The 25,256-nt window shown below is 47.9% G+C and overlaps 1 protein-coding gene across 1 annotated transcript; it reads right to left on the bottom strand.

Moving 5' to 3' along the window:
- Window positions 1–4,825: 4,825 nt before the first annotated feature.
- Window positions 4,826–17,701, bottom strand: ACTG2 (actin gamma 2, smooth muscle). Its single transcript, XM_006278736.4, has 9 exons — window positions 17,602–17,701; window positions 13,606–13,764; window positions 11,863–11,991; window positions 9,452–9,562; window positions 8,452–8,536; window positions 7,746–7,907; window positions 6,958–7,149; window positions 5,942–6,123; window positions 4,826–5,081 (listed from the first exon to the last, which is right to left on the bottom strand). The coding sequence occupies exons 2-9, from the start codon at window positions 13,729–13,731 to the stop codon at window positions 4,938–4,940; spliced, it is 1,131 nt and encodes a 376-aa protein (XP_006278798.1). The 5' UTR covers window positions 13,732–13,764; window positions 17,602–17,701; the 3' UTR covers window positions 4,826–4,937.
- Between the last annotated feature and the right edge of the window lie 7,555 nt (window positions 17,702–25,256).

Raw genomic sequence — 25,256 nt, 5'->3', positions numbered from 1 at the left:
CCGCCCCGCGGCGTCATCCCACATGCTAGCGTCCGCCGCGCGAGGGGCGGGGCCCGCGGTGACGACAGGCACGCCTGCGCGCGCACGCACGCACGCACGCACGCGCCGGCGGGGCCGACTCGTGCGCTGCTATGCAAATGTATGCAAATGACATGATAATGAGGCGGGTAAGTCCTCGCTCTTGCCGGCGTGTTATAAATCGTGTCATTGTTGATATCGTCTATACATTATAATCGTGCTCTTATTATAACGCCTGCCCGTTCATGCATATGAAGCATATATATGCATGAATGTATGTTTATGTGTGCATAAATTAATATATGTAATATTATACATTATATCATATGATAATATATATGTGCATACATTAATATGCATGAAAGGACCGGCGTTATAATAAGGACACAATTACAATTTAAGTATACAAATGCACACATATACATGCACATATAATGCCCCCTGCTTATCATACATATACACACACATATACTATTACAATATATATACGCACTTGCTAACGTGCCTCTGACACACTGCTGCACGCGTTCAGGTGCTGATGAAATGCTAATTTATGCACTGACGACGTCAACATGTGCATGCGGGATGGGGTCGCACCGCCGGTGCTGCCCCATAATGTTATGCTAATTTATGCACGTTACATGATAAGCCAATTGATGCATCTGTTAGTATGACAAGGATGTGCCATTGATGGAGTATTATTCAACTAGACCAATGCGTGCGTCTGTCAGGGCAGCGATGCGCTACTGCATACAGTGCTAGGAATATATAATAGTAAATGCATAAATTAGCAATGCCCCGTCAAGGTATGCACTTGTAAATTGGCATAGTATTATAATAAGAACATATTGGTTATTATCATAACGATGGTATGCCAATGTATGCAGTATTATTGTAATCATATGCTGATTTATACATCATTATTGTAAGGAAATGCTTTACATGCACATATTTTAATAAGCAGTTATGCATCACCCTTATTATTTGCCAATTTAAGCATGCATTATTATGACATGCTTGTTCATACATGCTTTGCTGTAATGACATGCCAATTTATATGTATGCATATGCATTATACCATCAGTGCATATGCCTGTTTATGCACACACACTTAATAATATATTGATTTATGCAGCATTATTATGCTATGCTGATACATAGCATTTATAATAATATGTTAGTTTGTGCATTCATTTTAATAATTCCATGCCTGTTTATGCATGTATCATCATAATGATATGCCAATAGTGTATTGTATTTATGCCAAAGGCTGATGATATTCTGTTTCAGTTAAACCTTATTATCATAGATTATGTGGCTCTGTTATAACAATGACTTTTGCAGTGCTGAGCTTAATAGATTGCCTGATAACATAATCATTTATTCAGCAGTGTTATGTTGATCAAATAGATCTTATAATATTAATGATTAAACGATAGGCCAGGGTGCAGTATGCAGATATAATGTCTGCATATTCTATTATTTTGTACTGACCAGAATGGATCTTATAAATAGTGTAAATGCCATGATGTAGGTCTTTTTTAATGGTTTGCTGGTTTATGCAGCTCACATAACATGCTGATTTAAGTAGATTTACTTATAATTGCATCTCAGTTTATGTAGGCAGCCTTTTGAGATGCTGATTTTGTTATAATTGCATATTATTGAGCAGGCTTCACAGTAACAGTGTGAGTTTTGCATCACCATAACTACATAGTGCACAGCCTGCTATGAGGGCATGCCAGCCAATGCCGTTGTCATGATGCTAAGACAGACAAGTATAATTTATATAAATCAGGGGAATCAGAAGTTTGCCCCATGCAAAATTTATGCGGGACAAATTAAAATGATAAATCTCCAACCCAGAAACACCCAGCCGATCTGGATCTACACACAGAGTTGTACCAGTTAATAGGATCATAGCACTGTAAATAAATGTCCTGAAAAGCCTCAAGTTTAAGGCTGGGTTTTTGGCTAACCTGTTACTAAACGCAACCTTTACCCTACCCAGAGGCCTGTAATTAATATAAACTTGATTTGTATCCGTGTAGTACAAAATCAATGGATTTAACTCTAGCGCACACTAACTGAAGAGTGCCCATACAGTTCATTTCAGGATTAATCATCTCAATTCATTTTTATGACCAATTCATTTAAGCTAAACCTACATTGCAGTCTTCACAAAACCCTTTGCACTAGTTGAACCAAATCAGGTCATCCCACTTGGCTAGAGGCAGGATGCCCTGTTCCTAACCCACCCCAGACAGATGCCTGCCCAGCACCTTCTCAAAAACCCCTTGAGGAAGAGAGATCCCACAACTTACCTCATCTCACTGACAAGCTCCCCTTAGCAAGTTATGTCTTGGCTGTAGTCTGTCTGCTGTGCTGCAGTTCAAACCCATCGCTCCTTGTCTGAGGAAGGCTTTTCCTTCTGCTTCTTTATGGCAGCCACTCACATAATTGAAAGCTGGCCCCATGTCCTCATTTCATCTCCTTTTCTCCAAACAAAACACCTAGTTCCTTCAGCCTTTCCTCATATGGCTCACATTCCAGCCCCTGTATCATCCACGTCACTCGCCTTCGCGTCCCCTCCAAGTTTTCTCTACCTCCTCCTTCAAACACAGCAGCCAAAACTGGGCAATATTTCAGCTGTGGCCGAACCAACACTCATCAAGAGTAATGATATCATCCACCAAGTTTTGAGTTCCTATTAATGTAGCCTGAAAAGGGCATTCACCTGAAGATGAACCAGTACAACTCTCCATACAGAAGAGCCCAAAGCTCCCTATTCATGAGACACAGCTGTGTTAGACACCATTTTGGAGAGAAGATGTACAAAAAGTAGTCGGCTGTATCCTAATTTCCCTTGCACAGGTGTAAATTGCCAGCTAACATCCTTGCACTTTTGTATCCGAGATCAGAACCAAACCCTGTTCCTATCTTGCTTGAGAATCCTTGAGATATAAGGATAAAAATGGGCTGAACATGGGAAAATTTATCAACTTTGATCACAACAAGCATGTGGCATCAAACAGGCACAAAGGTGTTGCCCTCAGACAGGAACAATAGTCTATCAAGGCCACCAACCTCTCTCTGGCTGTATCTACTCTATGAGGCTTCTGGAGAAGGTGATGGGACCCAGTACACCCAGCCCCAAGCACTCAAAATTGCGAGGTCAGCTTAAACATTGTGAGCTCTTAGAAAAATAATTCATGTTTAGGGGTGTTTTGTTTTTTTTTATTTGCTCCCTTGCTTAAGTCACTTCTAAGCTCAGCTGTTCAAGCTTCTCTAGCAGGAGGGACAGAAATACCCTTTTTGCAGAAATCAAGGCGGATGATCTGCTTGTATTGTGGCACTCTGGGGTATAAGTGCTAGAGCAGGCTGCACCGAGAGCCCCATGCTGTCTATTTGCCCCATGCTGTCCTTGGAGATGAACCCCTTCACGGTGCTCCATTTCCACCCTAAAAGGTGAGATCACATCACACTTCCTTGCCTATTTTGGGATGCAGATTGCTCCCTGCATTCAACTAGCCAATTTGTGTGTGCAAAGCCATTGTGGAGTCTGAACACTAAGCCAGCTGGCAGCCTACATTGCAACCTTCTTCCAAATGATTTGAAAAAGGGAGAAGAGCCTAGACTGCACCCCAAGCTAGGCTAGGTGCACTGAACACAACAGAGCTGTCTGCATACTGCATCTACCTCCTGATAACATGCCAGCAGATAGTGTGGGAGAGGGCTGGCTGAAATGGGGTCTGGAGGGGAGGCAGTGGGGACAGCAGAAAATTCATAAAGTCACTTCTTAAATGAATTTTCTGGCCTGTTTTTGTTCAAGAGCGACCCATTCCAGGCTGAACACCCAGACCCTCTCAGCTACTAGCTGCAGGTTTTCACTTGTTTGGTTCCCCCTTCCCCACCCCTGATGAAAAATAAGCAATTCAGACATTCCCCTTACCCCCTAAAAAAGGTTTTGCCAGAAATTCAAGACAAATCGAAAGCCAGGATGAGACATTCTCTGCTAGCTCTATCCTTTTCTGTTCCATGCCGTCTCCAAGTCAGGCCTTGAGAGACAGGACCCTCTGCCTCCTTCTATCTTGTTCTACCCCCCAATTGTTTTCCTGCTCCAGTACCTAGGATCATTTACATGCACATTTGATCCAGTTTTTCTCTTGCTTCTCTTCTGCCTTCCTCTCCTATCATTTTTCATTTGTACCAACTCTCCCCTCTTCTCCTCATGCCGAAGAAATGGCAGCTTTGCCAAATGAGGACAGCTCAAGGATGGATTCACTCAGCTTCTACTCCTCCCCATTCTTTAGCTCCACTGGACTGGTCCCCATTGCCCTTTCATGGTACACCCTACTCCCTTCAAGAGGAGAAACACTGGCCTCAGGGGAGCTCCTGAGATGCCCCGCCAGTCCCCAGTCCATGTAGCTTTGCCATGGAAACAACCTCCCTCCTCACCAAGCAGCTCAACACACATCTTTTTGTGCCCAAGCCTCACCCCTACATGAACACACTGCATCTACCTATGGAAATGAGTGCTTTGGATGGCACACGCCAATGCAAAAATTATGGGGCACTTTTGGAAATCTTGCCTCAAGAGGTCTGTGCAGTAGGCAGGGGTGGATGTTGAAAGGCTTATTACCATAACAAATGGGGCTTCTACAGTGGGATGGCCAAGCAGGTCACTTGTCCAAGTCAAGAGTGTTGGTTCCTGTCTCTGTCCTATCCCTTGAGCTCAGCTCTCCTCCCATAAGCACTGCCCACCTGACCTACAGGTGAGGCAGGGAACAAAGCATAACACACAGGGAAGGCTTGAGAAAAGGTTTTAATGCATTTTGAAGGGTTAGAAAGAGTTTGCCAAAGGAGAAAAAGGAGCTGGGGGAAGTGCCCGGGGGTCCCAAAGGGCAAGCACCGGGTTCTTAGAAGCACTTCCTGTGGACGATGGAAGGGCCGGCCTCGTCGTATTCCGGTTTGCTGATCCACATCTGCTGGAAGGTGGAGAGGGAGGCCAGGATGGAGCCACCAATCCAGACAGAGTACTTGCGCTCAGGGGGAGCAATGATCTGTCAGAAAAAGCACACAAGGTCTCTGGTTACAAGGTGAAAGGAGGCTGCAGGCCTCCAACGCAGATACGGAGCACAGCATGGATGGCAAGGCAAGCAGGATCAGACAGGATGGACCATACAACATGCTAAGCACCCTCAATTCCCAATAAACTGGGATATGGGCTTTTCCATCTACTTCAAATCAGGCTCCACAATGCTCAGCCCCACACAGGAATGCACCCCATGCAACAAACAAGCCTTTGTTCTTGGATACACTGGCTGGAATCAATATCCACTGCCTCCTAATCCTTATAAGCTACAGGGGAGAGTTTCAGACATGCCTGTGAGGTTTAGGAACACAAGCTGTTTGGGGCAGGGCTGTATTTTTGTTCTGTGTTTGTACAACACCTAGCACACTGGGATCCCATGACCAGGACTCATAGATGCAGCCACAATGCAAACAATAAGCAAGTCCCTTCAAAGTCCTATATTTGCTTTGAAAGATCTACCCCGATGTCTTAACAAGGAGGTTAATGGAGTTGGAAACATTTGAACCAAACTAAGCAGTTTGGGGCCATGTACAATACACAGAGGAAAGGGATGCAAGAAAGATTTGCAGTGTCAGCCCTTCCTTTGTCACTGAAAGAGGATCCGCCATGGCAGCAGACCATGCTCAGTTAATGAAATTAACAGTAGGTGAGGTGAAATGTAAGAACCTACATGGATATTTTGATTTAATCCAGCTGATATAAGTGGACTCCTAAAGGGTTTCTGAACTAACTGCAGGATCATGTTAGAGATGGTGGCCACACATATCTGTATGTGGTGGGAGAGAGAGGCCCAGCACATTCAATAGCAAGCCAAGGACCCAGACATACTTTAATCTTCATTGTACTGGGGGCCAAGGCTGTGATTTCCTTCTGCATCCTGTCCGCAATCCCAGGATACATGGTGGTGCCCCCGGAAAGGACATTGTTGGCATACAGGTCCTTGCGGATGTCTATGTCACACTTCATGATGGAGTTGTAGGTGGTCTCGTGAATTCCAGCAGACTCCATGCCTGTGGGGGTGGAAACGGCACATGGTCAGTGCTGTGACACTCTGACAATGGTTCACTGGCACCTCTAAAGATGGATCCAACTCCCACCCATGTCCATTGGAGCTTCTCCACTGGTTGCACGAGAAACTGGTGCTGAAACAAATCTACTTCCTCTGCACCCTGAATATTCATCTGCACAGATCTGAATGGTGGGGTGGACTGTTTATGGAGGCCCACATATAGATACTATGGGACCTGGTGCTTTATATAAATCCAACCAGCAAACTCAATTGACATGGACTGTGAGGTCTTTGAGACTGGTCTCTTTGCTGTGCATTTGTCTGGTGCCCAGATCCTGGAGTGCAACTCGTGCTCAAAAGAGCTACTGTAGTGCAAATGTACATCTACAGCTACATCCTGCAACACCAAACAAAAACGTTGTAACTGAAGTCTGGTAGTTAAGCTCTGGGTTTTTTTAGAGTGTTCAATGACATTTATCTTGCATCCATGCCGGAAGCAGACTCCAGCCCTCCTCATCCTCTAATTCTCATTAACAAAAGGAAACAAAACATTGAATTGCACTGTACTACACACAACTGAAATGTTTACCCATCAGTCCCATTTTGAAACACATGAGGAGAACAAGAGGAAGGCGAGGGGAAGAAGGTAGCTACTCTTGTCTTCCCAAGTTTCCTGTCCTAGGAGTTAGAGTGGTGCAGAGCACCACAAGAATCAGTTCAGATATTTAGAAGAAGACCCGAACCAAATCCCAACCTGGACCAAGATCTGAGAGGTATGTGGTGGACAGACCCACACTGGACAAGTGAAAAGGGGTGGGGAGGTTTGGGCTCTCACCAATGAAAGAGGGCTGGAAGAGGGTTTCGGGGCAACGGAAACGTTCGTTGCCAATGGTGATCACCTGCCCATCGGGCAGCTCGTAGCTCTTCTCCAGGGAGGAGGAGGAAGCAGCCGTGGCCATCTCGTTCTCAAAGTCTAGGGCCACATAGCAGAGCTTCTCCTTGATGTCACGCACAATTTCTCGTTCAGCTGTGGGAGACAGGAGCAAGCTGGTGAACTCTACCACTCACATACCACCCACATGTCTTCCCATGGTGAACTTTGCCACCCACATCTCTGCCCAGGGGCCACAGATGGGGAACACCAAACAGGAGAGAAGCCTTTGAACTAGCCAGCTGTGATTTAGCCTGGACTGTCATCACGAGGCAAGCCACATGCCAAGTGGGACCGACATTAATCAAATCTTAAAAGTAGGATCTTCAGTACAAAACACGAAAGGCTTTAAACATTACAGTCCACCCCATGAAGAAAGGAAGGGAAACAAAGGGTGCTATCACTGCTTCGGGACCCCACATTGGCAGAAAATTTGTTGAGTAAGATATGCCTAGATGATCTTGGGAAATGAACCATGCTCTGTGCTACAGAGGAAGGCAGAAGAACCTCTAGTGTCTCCACCAATCTGACCAGAGATCAACCACACCCTGTCCCCATGTGTTGGCTATGTGATCAGGATCTGCCCCAGCCCTTCTAGACACTAAGATCTTCTCTTTACAATGTCCCAGGAGCCTGTCTCCCATGGGTTCCTGAACCCAGACCACAAGGAGAGTAAGAACTAGTGATAATACCAGTGGTGACAAAAGAATAGCCTCTCTCAGTGAGGATCTTCATGAGGTAGTCTGTCAGGTCACGACCAGCCAGGTCAAGACGCATGATGGCGTGGGGCAGAGCGTACCCTTCATAGATAGGCACGTTGTGAGTGACACCATCGCCAGAATCCAGAACGATACCTGGAGACAAGGGAAAAAAAGATGCAATTCACAGACAGGTCTGCTGCAGAGCTGGTCTGACCATCTGTGTGCAAAGAGAAACATGCTCTTTTCCACATAAGCTCACAACACACTGAGCTTTGTATAGGAAGAGGATGGTCTAGAGCTTAGGGCACTTGCACAGAATGAGGGAAATCTTCATTCCAGTCCTGCTCCAACAGAGACTCCCAATATAACTGAGGCCAATTCTTTTTTTGCCTCAGTTCTCTATCTGCATAGGGATAATAGCACTACCCTTCTCCAAGGGGTGGAAGAGGGTGAGGTGTTCTGGTACTGTGGTAGCAGACATGCCTCATATAGATAGAAACAGACAAACTGCTTTCACTCTGTGATGCATGGTGTGCAACTGAGACCAGCAAGCATGCCAGTCCACTAGTAGATTTAGATAGTCTTAAGAAGATACAGCTCCCTGTGAATTTGAGCTGTGGGTTCCTGGCTCTTGCAAAATTAAGCTGAGGTCACTATGTCCTAAGCCCCTGCATAAAAAGAAGGGAGAAGCACTCACCGGTAGTACGGCCAGAGGCGTAGAGAGACAACACCGCTTGGATGGCAACATACATGGCAGGGACATTGAAGGTTTCAAACATGATCTGCCAAGAATTGGAATTCAAAAGCCTGTGTCAGCATGTTATGGCTTGTGGAATGCAAGTGCTGCACTGATGTACAAGAAGGCTGACAAGCCAGATGTGCCAGTTGTGGGAGAAACAACTGGGGAAGTTATTTGGGTTCCACACTATGCCGATGGCCCCAACATTGTAGGCCTGAATGTCAGGACTGAGTCCTATGTCCCATTAACTAGGGTTGGACTAAGCTGGGTAGCCAGGGCAGACTGCTGCAAAGCAGAACATCTGCACGTGTTGCTCACATTACACAGAGCTGTACTGTCAAGGCAAATAGGCATCCTTGTTCTCATGTGGCTATGGCCCCCCCCACACATCTCGGAGTTAGGTCTAAGGACATCTTTTTCTACAGAGGGACTAGCTCCTCCTGTGACTTAGCCATACTTCTCCAACAAAGAGAGGGCTCAAGGTGATGTTCACCACCTACTCCACTGCGGTCCATTTTTTGAACCCATGGCACCAGCATCACTGGATACTGGACAGCTAAAATGGAGCACAGTGACTTTGGATCTAGTTTCTCACAGCTCAGGGCACTAAGGATTTTTCTGTGGCCCCATACAAAGTAAGAGCGTCTCCTGTCACTATTCCCACTTTGCATTTCCAGCCCCATGATAATCTTGTTCCACCAGTAAAAGACAGTCTCAAACACAGGGGTGGGCAAAATGCGGCCCAGGGTCTGGATGTGGCCCTCCAGGCCATTCTATCCAGCCCGTGGGGCCCCTAAAAAATTTAGAAAAGTAATATTCATCTTCCCTGGGCTGCCCGTCATGTGGCCCTCTATGACTTGCCAAAACTCAGTAAGCGGCTCTCTGCCCCAAATAACTGCCTGCCCCTGCTCTAACAGGACACAGGTGTAGGCCACCTTTTGGGACATAGAGGCTTTACCTGGGTCATCTTCTCACGGTTTGCCTTGGGGTTCAGGGGCGCCTCTGTGAGGAGAGTGGGGTGTTCCTCAGGAGCAACTCGTAGCTCATTGTAGAAGGAGTGGTGCCAGATCTAGGTTGGACGAGAGAAAACAAGCAAGCTTAGGCTCAGTGCTGGAGGAGCAGTTTAGTGCAAACTCTTGGTGTAGATGGGCTGAGGGACAGCCTGCACTAGTGCCTAAAACCAAGGTTTCAAGTAGAAGATCACAACACAAGTGCAATCAGCAGCCTTCCCATAACCATACAGCCATGATGGTAGCTGAAAATGAAGCAAAGGCACAGCAAGAACAAAGCCATGAAGTAGAAACAGGCCTGAGCTGCAATTAGCACTTTCACCCCAAAATTAAGACACAGCTGGAACACTAGGAGACAGAGTAAAATGGCACATTCACAGATTTTGAATTTGTCCATCACTTCAATGCATCTTAGATTAAAGTAAAGGGTTTGATTTAGAAGGAAAGATCAGGACAGAGTCCGTGAAGCTGGGTTGAAATGCAACTTTGGGGCTACAGTGGAAGAGACAGGAATGCAATGGGCTCTACATTAGCTGTTACAACACAGGAAAGATGTGGGAGTCATTGTGAACAGTTGGCTAAAAACCATCAGCTCAATGCTCAGCAGCCATCAAAAGGCAAACAACATTAGGGATGATTAAGAAGCGAATAGCAAACAAGATAGAAACTATTGTGAAGCTCCTTTATAAATCCATGGGCATCCACACTTTGAATACAGTGCTCAGTTCTGGTCCCCACACTGCAAAAAGAAACTAGGAAAACTAGAGAAGGTCCAGAGAAGGATAACAATGATCATCTATGGTAGGGAGGGGCTTCTGAATGAGGAGAGACTAAAGAAGCCAAGCCTATTCATTTTAGAAAGAAAAAGACACTTGAGGAGGGACATAAGGGTTTACAAAATACTAAATAGCGAAGAGAAAGTCAATAGGGATGTATTATTGAATATCTCCCCTCAAAAAAAACTAGGAGTCGCAAAACAAAACTAGTAGGTAGGAAGCATAACACCAACACAAGGCAATTCTTTTTCACCCAGCTTGGAATTCAGGGGTGCTATTCATTGCCACCAGATGTGGTGGAAGTTGATAGTTTAGCTAGATTCAAAAAGGGAAGGACTGGACAAATTCTTGGAGGAAAGTGGCATCAGTAGCTATTGAGCATGGAAGTGAGGGGCATGGCCTCCGAATCAGAAGTTCCTAGAGCTTGGAGGCTGCAAGTGAGAGGCAACAGAGAAAAAATCCCTGGCCAGACCAGCTCACTATCCCTTTCAGCATCTGTGCTCTGCCACTGTGTGACAGGAGACCAGGCAAGGCAGACCTAGCACCTGACCCAAGAAATGGCAGTTCTTATGTTCTTACGTGACTGCCTACAAAATGGGCAAGCCACAAGGGACAAGAAAGGGTTGATCAGGGTGCCTAGGAGGGGTAACACTAGGAGATATGGGGAGGCCATTAACAACTGAGAAATACTGGCTGCATACCCGGAAACCCTTCTTCAGTAGGTTCAGGGAGGCTGGAAACAATCATCCAGGGAGAAGTGAAAGTTGCATTGATGGGGCATTAAAAAAAGAATTGGACAAAGCCCTAGAAGTGATATTCTAGAGTTTCTTTCACTGCAGCATCTCCATAATCTGACTTTGAAGAGACCAAACCTGCATTGGCTAAGGCTGACATATGATATATCTATCTATCTCTCACCCAAAGAGGACCCCGATGGACTGAGACACTTTTCTTCGAACCACTTTTTCCACCACTGCGGACCATTGTAATGGGTTTGTATATATCTATCTTCTTTCCCTCTCAGCGTCGCGAACCCCCTCCCTCCCCTTCCCCGGGCTTAGTTGGCTAACACTGCATCTCCTGTAACCTAGTTGTGTTCCCCTCCTCACCCCCATCCCCCTAACGCTAGTCCCTCACTAGGGCAGTATGTATTTCCCTACCGGATTTGTCATCTTTTTTGGATTCACAATCCTAAACATCTATTAATAAAAGTCAATCTGTTCTTATCTATTAGGGTTTAATGAAGAGGGGACCAGCAGGACTGAACCAAGGATCTCCCCCATACATAAAGCTAAAACCATGAGCTGTTATGGGCTGTAAATAGTCAAGTTGCATTAGGTGGACCTATAAGGGACTCATACTCTCTCAGCTGGGCACAGAAAGGCCCCTGTAACATGCTTGCTGGTGTTTTATCCATGGATAAAAAAGTCACACTTATCCATGACCCACTTGTTCATCCCTCTCTTCCACTCTTTGAAGGAACATGGTTATTAAAACCAAATAAGGAGAAAAGATCAGACCCAACAGAGACAGGGTCATCATACCAGCTGGGCCCAATGAGCAACAAGAGCTGCCAGCCCTACCTTCTCCATGTCATCCCAGTTGGTGATGATTCCATGTTCGATGGGGTACTTGAGAGTAAGGATTCCTCTCTTGCTTTGAGCCTCGTCTCCCACATAGCTGTCTTTTTGGCCCATACCCACCATCACACCCTATAAAATATGAAGGAGATAAATCAGCCCCTCAGGGACACGTTTTCAGGGGGGGAGGGGGCAGAGAAAAAAAAAATTAAACCACCTGTTAGCTTGGACACCCGTCAATCCACACACCTCTCGCTGATTTATCTCAATGTTATCCCCATTGGCTCAGGGGATCTGGCCTAAACTCTGCTCTACTCCAGTGGGACTATATAAAAATTAAGGCACTATCATGCCATGATTTGCCTCTGCAGAGTTTATTCCTGCTTGAAATCAGAGCACCTCATTGCCAGCACAAAGGGCAGCTTAGCCTTGGATCTCACACTAGTGGAGATGCACCAAGAGGCAAAGTGCTATCAGAATTGGGCCCACTGTCAGGGCAAGTGTGAACCTATAGAGCTGCTCTGGATTTATACTATCATGATCCAGATCAGCATCAAACCTAAGAGGTCACTTGCATGGGCTGATGTAGCCTGTAACTGCAGTGGATTAACACCAGGGATATATTTGACCCTAAAAACCAGCCATCTCCAGCCACCTTCATGCCTTCTGCACCTGTAAAAAGGCACGTTTAAGACCCTTCGTGGGGACAGATGTCCAAGGCCACACCACTAAGCAGGCTAAGTATGGGACTGGCCATTGGGAATTGACTAATCCTAATCCCATCTCCGACACTGAACTCAATCCCACCCCACCGGAGTCTAACAGCAACACTCCTGTGAGCGCAGGCTCTTGGCCAACTGCTTCCTGTGTAGCTCTGTGAACATCATTTTATGTCTATCTCTCACCTGTAAAATGGGGACAGTAAGAGAGAGAGACTTTCCAAGAACTTCGTGAACTAATTAGTCAAATGCCTGTGCAGCATTTGAAGACAGTAAGCACCAAACACTATTACCGTGCAGATAAGCTTTAAGAGGCACAGGCAGCTGCTCTGTCTCTACTGCCTTTCTGGATCAAAATGCCCTTCTAATCCCAGGACATCACTGTCTGAGGAAGGCACTTGCAGTCTTACTCCTTCTGGGCTGTAAGACCCTACCTCCAGGCTGTAGCCAGGGCAGATCACCCTGCAGCAGGCTGGCAGAGCCTGGAGATGACCACGAGATGGGACAGTTGTCTCAGTTCTACCTCCTTAAATCCATGGCAGTCAGCAGAGCTGTGCCATGCCCCTAGATCCACCCTGGTTTGTGATCTCCACTTCAACCACTGAAAATTCCTCTGCTCTAGCCCAGGGAGGTTTTAGGAGCTGCGACTCAAGTCCAATTCAGTGCAATTCCAGTTTAACCCAACCCTTAGGCCCTGGAGGTGGTAATGCCAAGTCCACCAGGCTGCTTCAGCAAATGCTGTAAGACCACAGAAAGGCCTTTGCCAGACACCATGATAAGCAGACACTGGTGCGTTCTGGTTCAAGAAGGGCAGTCCCAAATCAGCCTCTGAACCCAGGCTTAGGTAAGTCAGGTATCTAGTGCCCGTCTCATTGGTGAACCATGAGGCAGAGGGCTGGAGAAGCTAAGGATTGTGAGCAGTCCACAGCTCAGTCCAACCTGCCCTTGGTATTTCACCAAGACCTTCTCAAGGCCAGTACATGCACTGGCCATCCTGGAAGTACCCCAGAAGATGCCTCATACTCACCTGGTGCCGCGGGCGGCCCACGATGGATGGGAAGACAGCGCGTGGGGCGTCATCGCCAGCAAAGCCAGCCTTGCACAGCCCGGAGCCATTGTCACAGACCAAAGCAGTTGTCTCCTCTTCACACATGATGGTGCTAGGAGATGGTGGGAGTCAGAGCACCTGGAGGAGGAGAAGCAGAAAAATATTAGGAACCCAGGCTGCTCCAAGTACTCAGGTACCAGACTAAACCCTGCCTGTCCAACCGCAGAAGCGCCAGGGCAGAGCTGCCGGGCAGGGCACAACCTAGACCCAGCACAGCGCTGCACAGAAACACAACCTCCATTGCTCTGAATCCAGAAGCTCTGCTGATGGCAGGAGCACTACTGTCATCTGCAGAACTGAGCCCTGTGCATGTAAAAGGCTTGTGTTATCCCTAGTCACACACGGCTTCTGGTGGCTACCTCTCCAACCCCAAATCTTTACCCAAGTGGCTTTCCACTGCACCTGATGCTTCTGTGCCTCTGTGCCATGCCATGCCCTTTGCTCTTCATAAGCTGGAAGAGCCAAAGGCAGCATGTTGGTTAGATCTACCTGGCAAAGTCTCAGCCTTGCACTATACTGCTAAACCCTGGGCGTTACAGATTTTTGAAGGCCAGAAGGAGCCATTACAATTATGTATCCTGACCTCCTTTATCAGGTGGGCCAACAATTCCAGTATCATGTCCATCAAATGAGCCTAATTACAGCACCTCATTTGGAAAGGCATCTGCAGGTGACAGATTCTCCTTTATAATGAAGTCCCCTGTCCCATCTTACACTTCCTCACAGCTCGCTAACCAGTGCTAGCACAGTCTCCTGCTACTATAACACCTTTGAAGAACAACACTATCAGGCATCAGCATCTTTTGCAATGAGCCCAGGATGCAGACAGGACCCTCCTCTGCTAACTGATGCAACACGGCCTTCTAGTTTGGAAGGAGGACACCTGGCCAGAGGCACAGCGCCACATGCAATTGAGAAAACTCTCCAGGCTCAAAAAGAAGTGAGATCTGGGCTCTCACTTAGGCTGCTGCAAGATTAGGATGAATAGGCTGAAGTCAGGAGAGCTGCATCACAGCATGAATCTGGATCTCTGTAGACTGGCTGATTAAGCTGGCTTCCACTTTGGCCAGTGGGGAGATGGCAGGCTGAAGTTTCCTGATGCTTCGGCCAGCACCCAGTTGGCAAGCAGGTGTTGCAGGTTAGGAGTGACTTCAATGAAGATGTGTCTGGTTAGTGCCAGGCATACGGGACAGTCAGTGTCATGGCTTGTCACAAAGCAGGTAGGGTGGCGAGTAGCCCCCAGGGGAAGAAATCTATGACTGGGGAAAGCTCTGGACCTGACCCTGAGCTTGAGGAAACAGGATTAGCTTTGCTGGACCTCTGTCCATTCATATCAGCAGAGATCTGCCCTTGCAAGCTCAGTAGCAGCCCCAGGGAGCAACTCAAATGAAATGTCAGCAGGGATATGCCCCCTCCTGAAGCTTTTTGAGGGCTTCATTAGCTAAGTTATACTGGATGCCATTCTCAAGCCCATGTCATACATACAAGATGCTCAAACAGCCCCTTGTGACCGTAACACCCTACAAATCAAAATCAGACGAGCTGCAGCCATGGTCCCTGATGCTTTGCTGTTGAACCTACAAAGGCAAAATCACTTTTCATCCCCATTAACAGACGAGTATGGACTCCAGGCTCCACAAATCCAACACAGAGAACTTGGTAATAATAATAAAACCATATTCACCAGCCCCCAAGCCAGTGTCTCTAGCCAAATTGTTCCAATGTTAACATACATAAACCTTATATCAACAGCACAGATTTCATAGATGTTAAAGCTGGAAGGGACGTCACAAGATCGTCAGGTTCAGCCCCTTGCCCAAGGGGCAGGATGTCAGCTGGGGTCATATCACCCCAGCAAGATCGCATCCAAGTATGTCTTAAAAATGTATCCAAAGTAGTTGCTGGCATCACTTCTGAGGGCAGTCTATTTTAGACTCTGGAGATGATAAAGGTCTAAGCATCACAATGTATTATTATTTCCTTTGTAAGTATGGAATAACTCCAACCACATGCAATTCCTGTGTAATACTCCAGTGCTGGAATTTTGTTTCTATATTTGCCTGAGTAAAACAAAAGCTTAAAAAAAAAAAAGACTGACTAATAGTTAGTACTGCAATTCTTACTTAAGCCAAGCTCCCAATAAAATCAGGGACAGTTTGCTCTTGGGTGAGGCCAGGATAGAGGGGTGCAACACCCTGGAATAAGCCAGATATTGTACCTCAAAAAGTCACTGCAGCAGAACAAGAGAAGGTGGAAGGGAATCCACGGGGCTGCTAATGGATTGTGCCTGCCTGCTCCTGTATGAGACTTATTCTATGCAAGGCACAAAGGATTTAAGTTACCAACAAAGTAATTTGGGGGTAGGCAGCCAGGCTCAGGCCCTTGTGCCCCAGCCAGTGTTACTCCCTGGATTGACCCCAGTGATCTACCTCACAATTTGTCCCCATTCACATCCTGGGGCGGTCAACTGTAGCTACATCTGGTCTCTTGTCCTCTTTTTAACCTTGCTGCTCTCCATAAATGCCCCTGGGACTCCAAAGCAGCAGTAAAACCATTGTCAAGTCTTATCCCCCTGGTTCTCAAAGCCTCTGCTCGCTGTCATCTTCCCCACACCATCCCTGCCTGGACAGTCTCAGCATGAAGACCCATCCAAGCATGCCAGAAACAGCTGGTTCCTCATCTCATGCATGTTGGTGATAATCTAGAGCCATCCCATTAGCTTTGATGGCACTTAGCCAACACAACCCAGATCAGAACTGCACCCAGATTTCTGAGGTTCCTTTCTGTGCCTTAAACATCCTTACAAGCTACTAAATCCCTCCGGAGGATGCAGGATCTGACTCTGGAGACCACACAAGCATGAAGGTAGTTATCAGCTGTCTAAAAAAACTGCTGTCTATCCCCTTCCTCCCATTTCCTCCAGCCCGATGCTCCCAGCTCAGTGAAGCATGAATCAGACTGTGAGGCAATCATGCCGGGGCCAGAGCAAACATAAACACCAGGCTACATCACGGCCTTTCCCAAAAATGGAAATAATCCTCCCAGTTCTTGGTTGCAACAAGGCCACTCCTGTTTCCCTTTCCATCGGCAAACAAAATGCTGCTCCTACAATCAAATCCAGCCTGGAGGAGGGAAGCAGGAAAAAAAAACAACTCCCAGGAACACAGCTTGATCCCAAGCTGTATCTGTGTCAGTTTGCAGGGAAAAGAAGGTATTTTAGTAACAACAGTTAAGTGTCTAATAAGAAACCATCGGTTCCAATGGCCCGTGTCTGTCGGATGAAAAACATGCCTTTCCCCCAGCTAAGAGTTTATTCCCCTTATTTCACCCCCACCCATGTATGCTTTCATCCGCTATGCGCTCTCAGCCCCACACCTGCTCATCACCAAATTCATTTACCCTCAGGGAAGCCAGTGCAGTGAAGGGCAGTCAGCACCTGGTGGGATTAGGCACAATAACAATGGCTTTTAATCTGTCTGTTCAAGTCACACGCATGCGGATGTATCAGACCAGCATTCACCTCCCCATCGCCAAACCAGGGCAATAACAATGTGAGCAAACATTAAGTGAACCCAAACCCGAGAGCTTTGAGCATCGTCATGAAATCCCAGCGCTTGCCAGGCAGAGGGAAGCATCTCTCCTCCATCCCAGAGCTTAGATGGAGCACAGAGAGCATCCAGCTCCCTCTTCCTTTCCTATAGCCAGCCACCTCTCCACCAGACACACACTGGGAGCAATTTCAATTCACAGGTGAAGCCCAAGCCTATGACTTAACAGCAACTGGACTGGAAAAAGAACAAACCCACAACCAATCCCACACGATTGCTGCAGGACTCCTGCGTTGCCCCTAGATGGTACATTCTCCTTCCAGAACTTAGCAGTGCACGGACAGAACAGATGGGCTGTAGTACTCACCAAACGTACAAGAGTTCCTTTCCTCTGGGACCGAGCCCTGATGTGCCTTTGGTATAAATACCAGTGAGACTGTGAAACCTCAGAGGCGGATCCTTTCTAAACGGAGACCCTAAAAAGGCTAACTGATGGTGTGTTCGCCATATGGCCATATAAGGTGTTTTATTTCATTATATTGACCTTGGGACTGGCTGCAGAACCCAGAACAGTTAATTATTGCAAGGGGAAAAAAAATGCGTGCAGGGATAACTTAGGAGGCAACACCCCACTGGCGAGTCTACTCCTTTTATGCTCCATTTGGATAAACAAGTAAGACACAAGTCCTTATAAGCTGCATTTGAAAAGGAAGTGAAGGCACCTACGACTCCTGGGGAGAGAAAGCTACCAAGAATGGCATCAGGACCTCCGCTGCACCGCGGGCGGGTGCTGTTCAGCAGAGTTCAGAGTGGAGACGGCACGCGAGGAAAATGGAGGGGGTTTCATTGAAAAAAAATGACCGGTATGTAGCTTCCCTCCGGCCCAGGTACGCACCGTACTTGGCGATTTAAATGAGGGGCGAGAGCCACATCTTGCTCTCTCTGGTATAACAGAGTCATTCCAGAGGGGATGACTTAAACCCTCATCCTAGACTGAGAATCCTCACTGAACAAACCAAGGCCCCACCTGCCTTATTCAGTTCACAGCAGGATGGAGTCTCTACCCTGGGCTAACTCAAAACTGAGTTTGTCCCCTGGGCCACACACAAGCCCAGGAAAATGCTGCTGCCTTCAGAGTCTCTCCTTGGGATTGGTGTTGGTGCCACTGAGCTGGATTTGGCCCATAGCATCTTTCTTGCTAACCAGGCTGTGGTACAGCACAATGCATGTCAATCCTTCCTGTCCACCTCTGCTTCCAGCTCCTGGACCCCCCCAGATTCACACCCATGAGGCCAGTGAAGTGGATCCAGGTTTATAGCAGCAGAATGGCACCTGATTCTCCGCTTGGCAGCTCTTTTGGGTACACAAATAGGCCCAATCTGCCTCCGGTTGGCAGTGACCACACAAGAAGCTGGATTACGCCCGATAAGGTCACCAGAACAGTAACCAGCTGAGCACACATCTTGCATCAGTCACTGAGGATTGGGGATCTCGTCCTATGGCTAACAGATCTTTTGCACAACAAAAATATCCTTCCTTCCACTCGAACTGGATCCTTTGAACCCCTGAGCCATCCTAATTTCACATCCACAATACAGTGGGGCAATCACCTAGAGCCCCGAGCACAGTGGAGCAGCGTGTGCAGGCAAAGAACAAGAAAATGTTGTCACTGCACAGGGCTGGAAATGCATGTGCCAAACGGATGCTTGGAGAGCAGATCACTGCCCCAAGGGGCTTGCAAGACCAAACCCTTTGCAACTTCCCTTGAAAAAGAAACAGGTGCTGCATGTGGCTGGTTTCCTTCCTGGAGCTGGTGCATTTCCAGCAGAGACTAATTGGAGGTTTGTATACGCTGCAAAAAAAGGAAAGATATGTTAAGAACCTTGAATTTGCAGAAGCAAGGACTAAAAAATGAGGGATGAATGCAGCCCCTGAATGCAAGGATCCAGTCTAACTCAGTCCTTCACTGTTTGACAGTGCACAGTTTTCTCCACAGGTCCCTTGTCTCACTCATGGGACAAATGGACCTACTGTGGGTCATAGCATTTTTTCCACCAGTTGTAGTCTTACTAAACATTCAGTCACAATGTGCTTCTTTCACTCTCCCCCACTGCAACGCTCCTTCCCCCTGCATTTGGGTCAGATGTCTTCCTCCTGTATACTGCTCGAGCGCCTGGGGGTACGTGCCATTGGCTTCTGCTCTGTACTGCTGCCTGACCCCACCCAGAACTCAGTTAGATGGAAAAAAAGTCATAGCCCAGAGGTGCCGCATACTTCTGCACGCTACGGAGATGGCATGTGCATGATCTGCTCTCAGTTCAGAGCCAGTGGATAAAGCACGTTCAGTGAGGATGAACTCCGAGGAGGAGGTTTAAGCTGCAAAGCTAAAATGTCACTACTGCACAACATGTGCGAATGCCTCAAAACCTGGCCAACGGGGAGGATTTGGTCCTGAAACAAAAGCCAATTTCAAGCCCCCAAAATCCTTAGTCTGAGGTAGACACACATCCAGCGCAAGCAGGTTAAGTCTAGTAAAGTTATATCAATTTTTAAGATGCCCAGTCTACATACTGTCACTTGCTTGACATTCCCTCTGCTTCTAGCTGACTTGCATTAGCAGCAATAGCCTACATACAGTTATGCTGGCAAAAAGGGCCTTTCACTGACATGGTTTATTACACCTGTGCAACTGGTTTAAGTAAAAGGGGTCTTTGGACAGTACAAGCCGTCTCAGAATCATAGAGAAGTGGGGCTGGAAGGGAGCTCCCAGGCTCATCTAGTCTGAGGCTGGGTCAGCCCTATCCATACTATTCCAGACAAGTCCATAATCTCAACTCTTAGTTAAAATTACCCTGACACAACACAACACACCCAAACCTGCCATCAGCAAAGCAGGGGAACCACATTAGCCAATGTCTTGCCTCTGTAAAATATGCTCAAGAGATCCCAGGTAGAGGACCATGCCCTCCGCTACACAGGATGACAAATAATAAAATAGTCCATAGCATATGGGGAGTTTGCCTGTACAGCTTTCTTGCCATAATTAAACCAGCAAACATTTAAGTGCAGATGCAGCCTTTTCATGGGCTGTGTCAGGCAGTCTTAGTAGGACTGTTATCCTGGCTGTAATGCCTCAGCTAGTGGTCCAGGTCCCTGCTGCACTTCACTTCTAAGGCATGGCCTTTCCTACTCGCTCGCAGAGCCGAAACACAGATCCAGGCCTGTGTGACAACAATAGCCTTTCTTCTGGCCTTTGCGAATGCTTTCTTGCCCCAGCACGCTGATGGAAAGAACATTTTCCTAGCAGACTATTTGAATAGGATGGTTTGGATAGGCATAACCCGGCCTCAGGCAGGAGGCTGGACTAGATAACCTCTGGCAGCCCCTTCCAATCCAATTTCTCTAGGACTTCTACCAGGTTGCCTCACTCCACCAGCCTCCACTCCCTGTCTGGTGCCTCCAACACAAGCTGCACTGACAAGGCCCCTCGTGGTCTGTACCCAACCGAGCCAGCCACATTTTTCCAGCACTGGGGTTGGCCCCCAGCTCTTATCAGCCAAGGTCCAAACCCCTTTGTACACTCTTCTCTTGCTTATGGGAGGACCTTTCTGTAGCAATCTATAGAGGCCTGGGAGGCAGCAGCAGGACAACTCGCAGATGACTGCAGTGCCAATTAGGCAGGGATGCCCGATTGGGAGCAGGGCCCAGCTGTGCTCTAAGGGTTGGGCCCTGAATTGCAAAGCCAGCAGCAGTTTTCAGGTAGCAGCCGAGGAGACAACATCCGGCTGAGCTGCTGCTCAAGGAACAACTTTGGTGGTAAGGGCTGGGGTTATGGGGAAGGAGGAGACCCTATGGTCCTGGGCATGGCAGAAAACTGCACCCTGCTGGGGAAGGATGGCCTGGTGGAGTTACCTGTGGCAGGGTAGCACCCTAGAAATGGCGAGCCAGTTACCCCCCCAGTGAAAGGTGAGTACGGGACGCCTTCTAACCCCAGCCCCACATCCCTGGTGGGTTAGATCAAGGCAGGAGGGAGCCCAGGCTCACTGCAAGCACTGAGGCAGGGCCCACATCAGGCAGGGGGGCATCCAGACTTTGTGGTGGAGGTCTGAGGCTGCATATAGAAGCTGGAGTGAAGCTCCAGGGGGTCTCAGGTCCCAGCGTGAGCCACTGGAGGGAGAAACATTTGCGAAACATGGGCCGCAATAAGGGAAGATAGGAGTCGTGGGTTACACCCTTAGCATCAGGCAGGTAAATGGGCAGCCTCCCACATGGGTAACATCATATAAATATCTAACAACAAGGTGTGGCAGGCAAGTGGTTTGCTCAAAGACAAGTGGACGGGTCAATGTTTAGACCAGCCCCAGGATGCCCACTTGTTACACAATCCCCCAAGCACCTGTGTTGTCCTCCTTGGAAATTCCCCCTCACTGTGGTGCCTACCAAAAGCCTCACAGCATTTTCAGCTGCACATATGCTTTAGCAGCTGATCATCATGGCACTAACACTTCCCTGGCATTACTTTGCACTTGCAACCTGACATTGCTTGTGTTACAGCGAGAACATCCATCGCCTGGGGCCAGCACCCTCTTTTTGGTCTGTGTTAGCACAGTGGATCCTTGATCTATGGTTTGAGATGCTATGATAACACAAACCCAGTCACAATCCCAGTTAGCAGCAACACTTGATAAGAGCAACACAAGTCCAGTCAATCTCTGTTGGCAGCAACACTTGATAAGACCAATAGCTCTTGTCCAGTTTCTCCTGGAACATTTTCCCCTAGAAAAGCAGGGTAGATTTGCACATTATAGGCTAACTGAAATAGATCTAAGTCCACAGATCTTAGATCTGTACATCTAAATTGAGAGAGCAAGCAAGCAAGTCCAAACTTTCATGAGCTGAAGCTCACTTCATCAGATCACTTTCCCTTTCCACTTATTCAGACAATACTCGTAATTTAGGAGCCACCTAGCAGCAAGGTTCCAGCGGATGCTGCTAAGAAGCCTAGGTTGTCATAATCAGAGGCAAGTGTAAGTGCAAAGAGTCATTCACTGGCACTGTTACCAGATTCAACTCATCCAGCCCACATCCCAATGACAGCACTCAGATGTGGGCTTGACAGTGGCTCTGGACCACATGCACCGAGAAGCTATGTTAGCATCCTCCATGCTGGCAAAGATTGGCTCCCACATTACTTGAGCTGTACAGTCAGCTCATCTTTCTTCCCATCCACAAGTCGACTTTCCTAAGATAGATTTATAAGGAACACATGAGCCTGTCCCTTTCTATTAGCAGTGTGGTACCAGACACAACGCCTCCTACCCATATGCTATACCCAACCTTCAGAACTGACTCCAAACTTAGAAGGAGTAACGCACATCTGTCTCCTTCTAACAGTGGGTTGGTCTGAGCTGGCTAATAAATCCTGCAGCCCACTCCTGCATGCAATCAAGGTAGTTCAGCTGCATGCCATGAGCACATACTGCTAAAAATTAGAGGGATAGGCTCCATTAGAATATAGTAGCAGCTTAAAGCATGATCCAAGTTCTCTCCCTGCTCTAGCTAGGAAGCTCCCAAGCAGACCTGACAGAACTGTAACAACCCAGATGACCCTGTGCACGTTCCCAAACACTAAATACACCATTTATGAGGAAGCAGATTTATGCTGCAATGTGGAGAGATTTCCTACAAGTGTGCAAGGATGGCTGTTGCACCCATGACGCCAGGGGAAGATGTTAAAATACAAAGCAACAAAATGGATCTGCAGTCCAGGAAGCCTGATGCATGAGACCAGGCCAGATGAACTTGGATTAACTGGGCTGGAAAAGATGGGAGGAGTGATCTGATAACCATGGTGAAACATGAAAAGAGTTGGTAGACAGGAGATGGGGATCGACAGGTCTTAGCACCCACAGGGGACAGGATAGGTAGGCATAGATGTCATTTGCATTGAGGGAAACCGAGACGGCTCCTGAGCAGAACTTTATGGCAGAGGTTGGTTCAGTAGTGGAACTGATTCCCAAGAGAGCTACAGGGCTGTACAGCCACCCTGAGCACCCAAGGGAAAAACTGAACAAGGACTGGGATAAATCACATCTAGTCCCTTCCTGGAGCGGCCAGTCCTGGAACCCAAGAGACTCAACCCTAAAGGGAGATTCCCATCCCACTGCACTAACTGTGAATGCCTGGCAATGGCACATCGTTTTTATGGCCTCTTGCAAGGAGTAGGACGGACAGGGCTGACAGGGCAGCCAGCCTGCATGGCATACATGTTGGCATCTGAATGGGCCCAACCATTTCCTGGGGCTGACTGGAAGAGGAAGACAAGGGAACAGGGCCATGTTCAGAATAGCTTTGAATAGCCACCGATGTGAACACTGCAACTTGTAACCCTGGCGTCATGCAAGCTCCCAGACCTAAACACAAGCCCTGAATATCCCATGGGGGAGCTGGGACTCTTCCCCGGTCCAGGGCCATGAAGCCCCTACACTGTAACCATGTTGACCTGGAGGATTTTGAACCTTCACCGCCCCAGGATCAAATCTGGTTGAACCCCTGCTAAATTCCCCCTGACATCTGATATCCCACTGGCTGCAACGAGGTCAAACTGAAATGTGTGCCACTGGCAGAGACTGGGAAGGGGCAAAAGCCAGCAATACCTGAATCTCTGGCAACAGCAGGGAGTTGGTTGCATGCAAATGCCTTACAGGAACCCAGCAGGTAACCCAGGCTGCCAGGGGAGGCAGGAACTCCCCCTAGGTTTCTTCCAGGCTGAACAAGGGGACAAAACACTTGCATCCATCCACCCCCAGCCTGGCCATCAGTCTGAGCATGACACAGAAGCCAGGCACCCAGGAGTAGATGCCAGTTGGTCCCACTAGCATTGGCTGTATAAATACAGACACCTGCTATTAATTTTCAAAACAGGCTCCAGTTCAGCTGCCAGAGAAAAAGCTATTTGTGAGCCACCAGGGGTTTTTAAAATCTCAGCAGCTGCAGGACACAACAGTGCCAGGGAACTGGGAGTGAACTGAACAGCAGTGCACCATCAGGGCACTGGGTGAACTAGTTACCAATACACAATACTCTAAAAGCTGAATGGTCCTCGGGAAGCCAGAAGCTAGAGGCTGAACCAGCTTCGTTGCGGTGAGAGGGGAAGCAGACAAGACACTGGGTGGGGATTCAAGAACTGTCTTGCTGGATAAGCCCAAGTCCCTTTGCTTCTCTGGGCCTCAGCATCCCGGTCTGTAAAATGGGAATTAGGCTGCCGAATGCCCTTTGCAAAGCACTTGGAGAGCGTCTTTGACAAAAAGCAGCAGGTAGCTCCCTGCAACAGAGGGTTAACCCCAACCAGTTCAGTTTCCACCCGCCCGACAGACCTATTTGCATAGCACAACATGCTGCTGTTACCCGCTTGCAACCCCTTTCTAACCTCTCCTTGCCTTGCAAGGACACGGCTACTCCATGCAGCCGCAGTCCCCAGAGGAGCTCTTGGCAGGCTCATAATGAAGAGCAGCTACTTTCCCCAGTCCCACAGGAGATCCAACCAGAGGCTGAGAAACTCCCGGCTGCCTTTTTAAGGGAAACAGGCCTGTTGCAGAGTGCGGACAGACAATCCTCAGAGAGGGTCAGACTGGGAGGAGAGAGCCGTCTGGGTACCACAGCTTGCTGCATCTTCAGGGAGCAATGGTAGGGGAGTGGGGGACAACACCAGCCAGGACAGGGCCATGAGAAAAGACTCTTTGCTTGGACTCATTAGCGATCCAGGCAGTGGGAACACCCAGGATACAACCCTGGTCAACAGGAGCAGGCTTTTTGGCTAGGCTGAGGTCAAGACTCCAGGCTCCAGCTCTGCTCCTGAGCACAGATGTCACAACCAGCCCCTAGCCTGCTCAGAAGAACCTGACTCAATACCCAAAAGGGCCTAAAATCTACCTGGAAAGTGCAAAGGCCCCCAAATACCATTGAGGATTTGAGCCAAGGTGCCACAGCTGCTACTTCTGACTCCTCTTTTGGCCACCTCAG

Source organism: Alligator mississippiensis, chromosome 7 (genome assembly GCF_030867095.1).
Source record: "Alligator mississippiensis isolate rAllMis1 chromosome 7, rAllMis1, whole genome shotgun sequence".
NCBI lineage: Eukaryota > Metazoa > Chordata > Crocodylia > Alligatoridae > Alligator > Alligator mississippiensis.
Note: the sequence above shows the minus strand (reverse complement) of the source record. Positions and strands in the feature narration are given on the sequence as shown.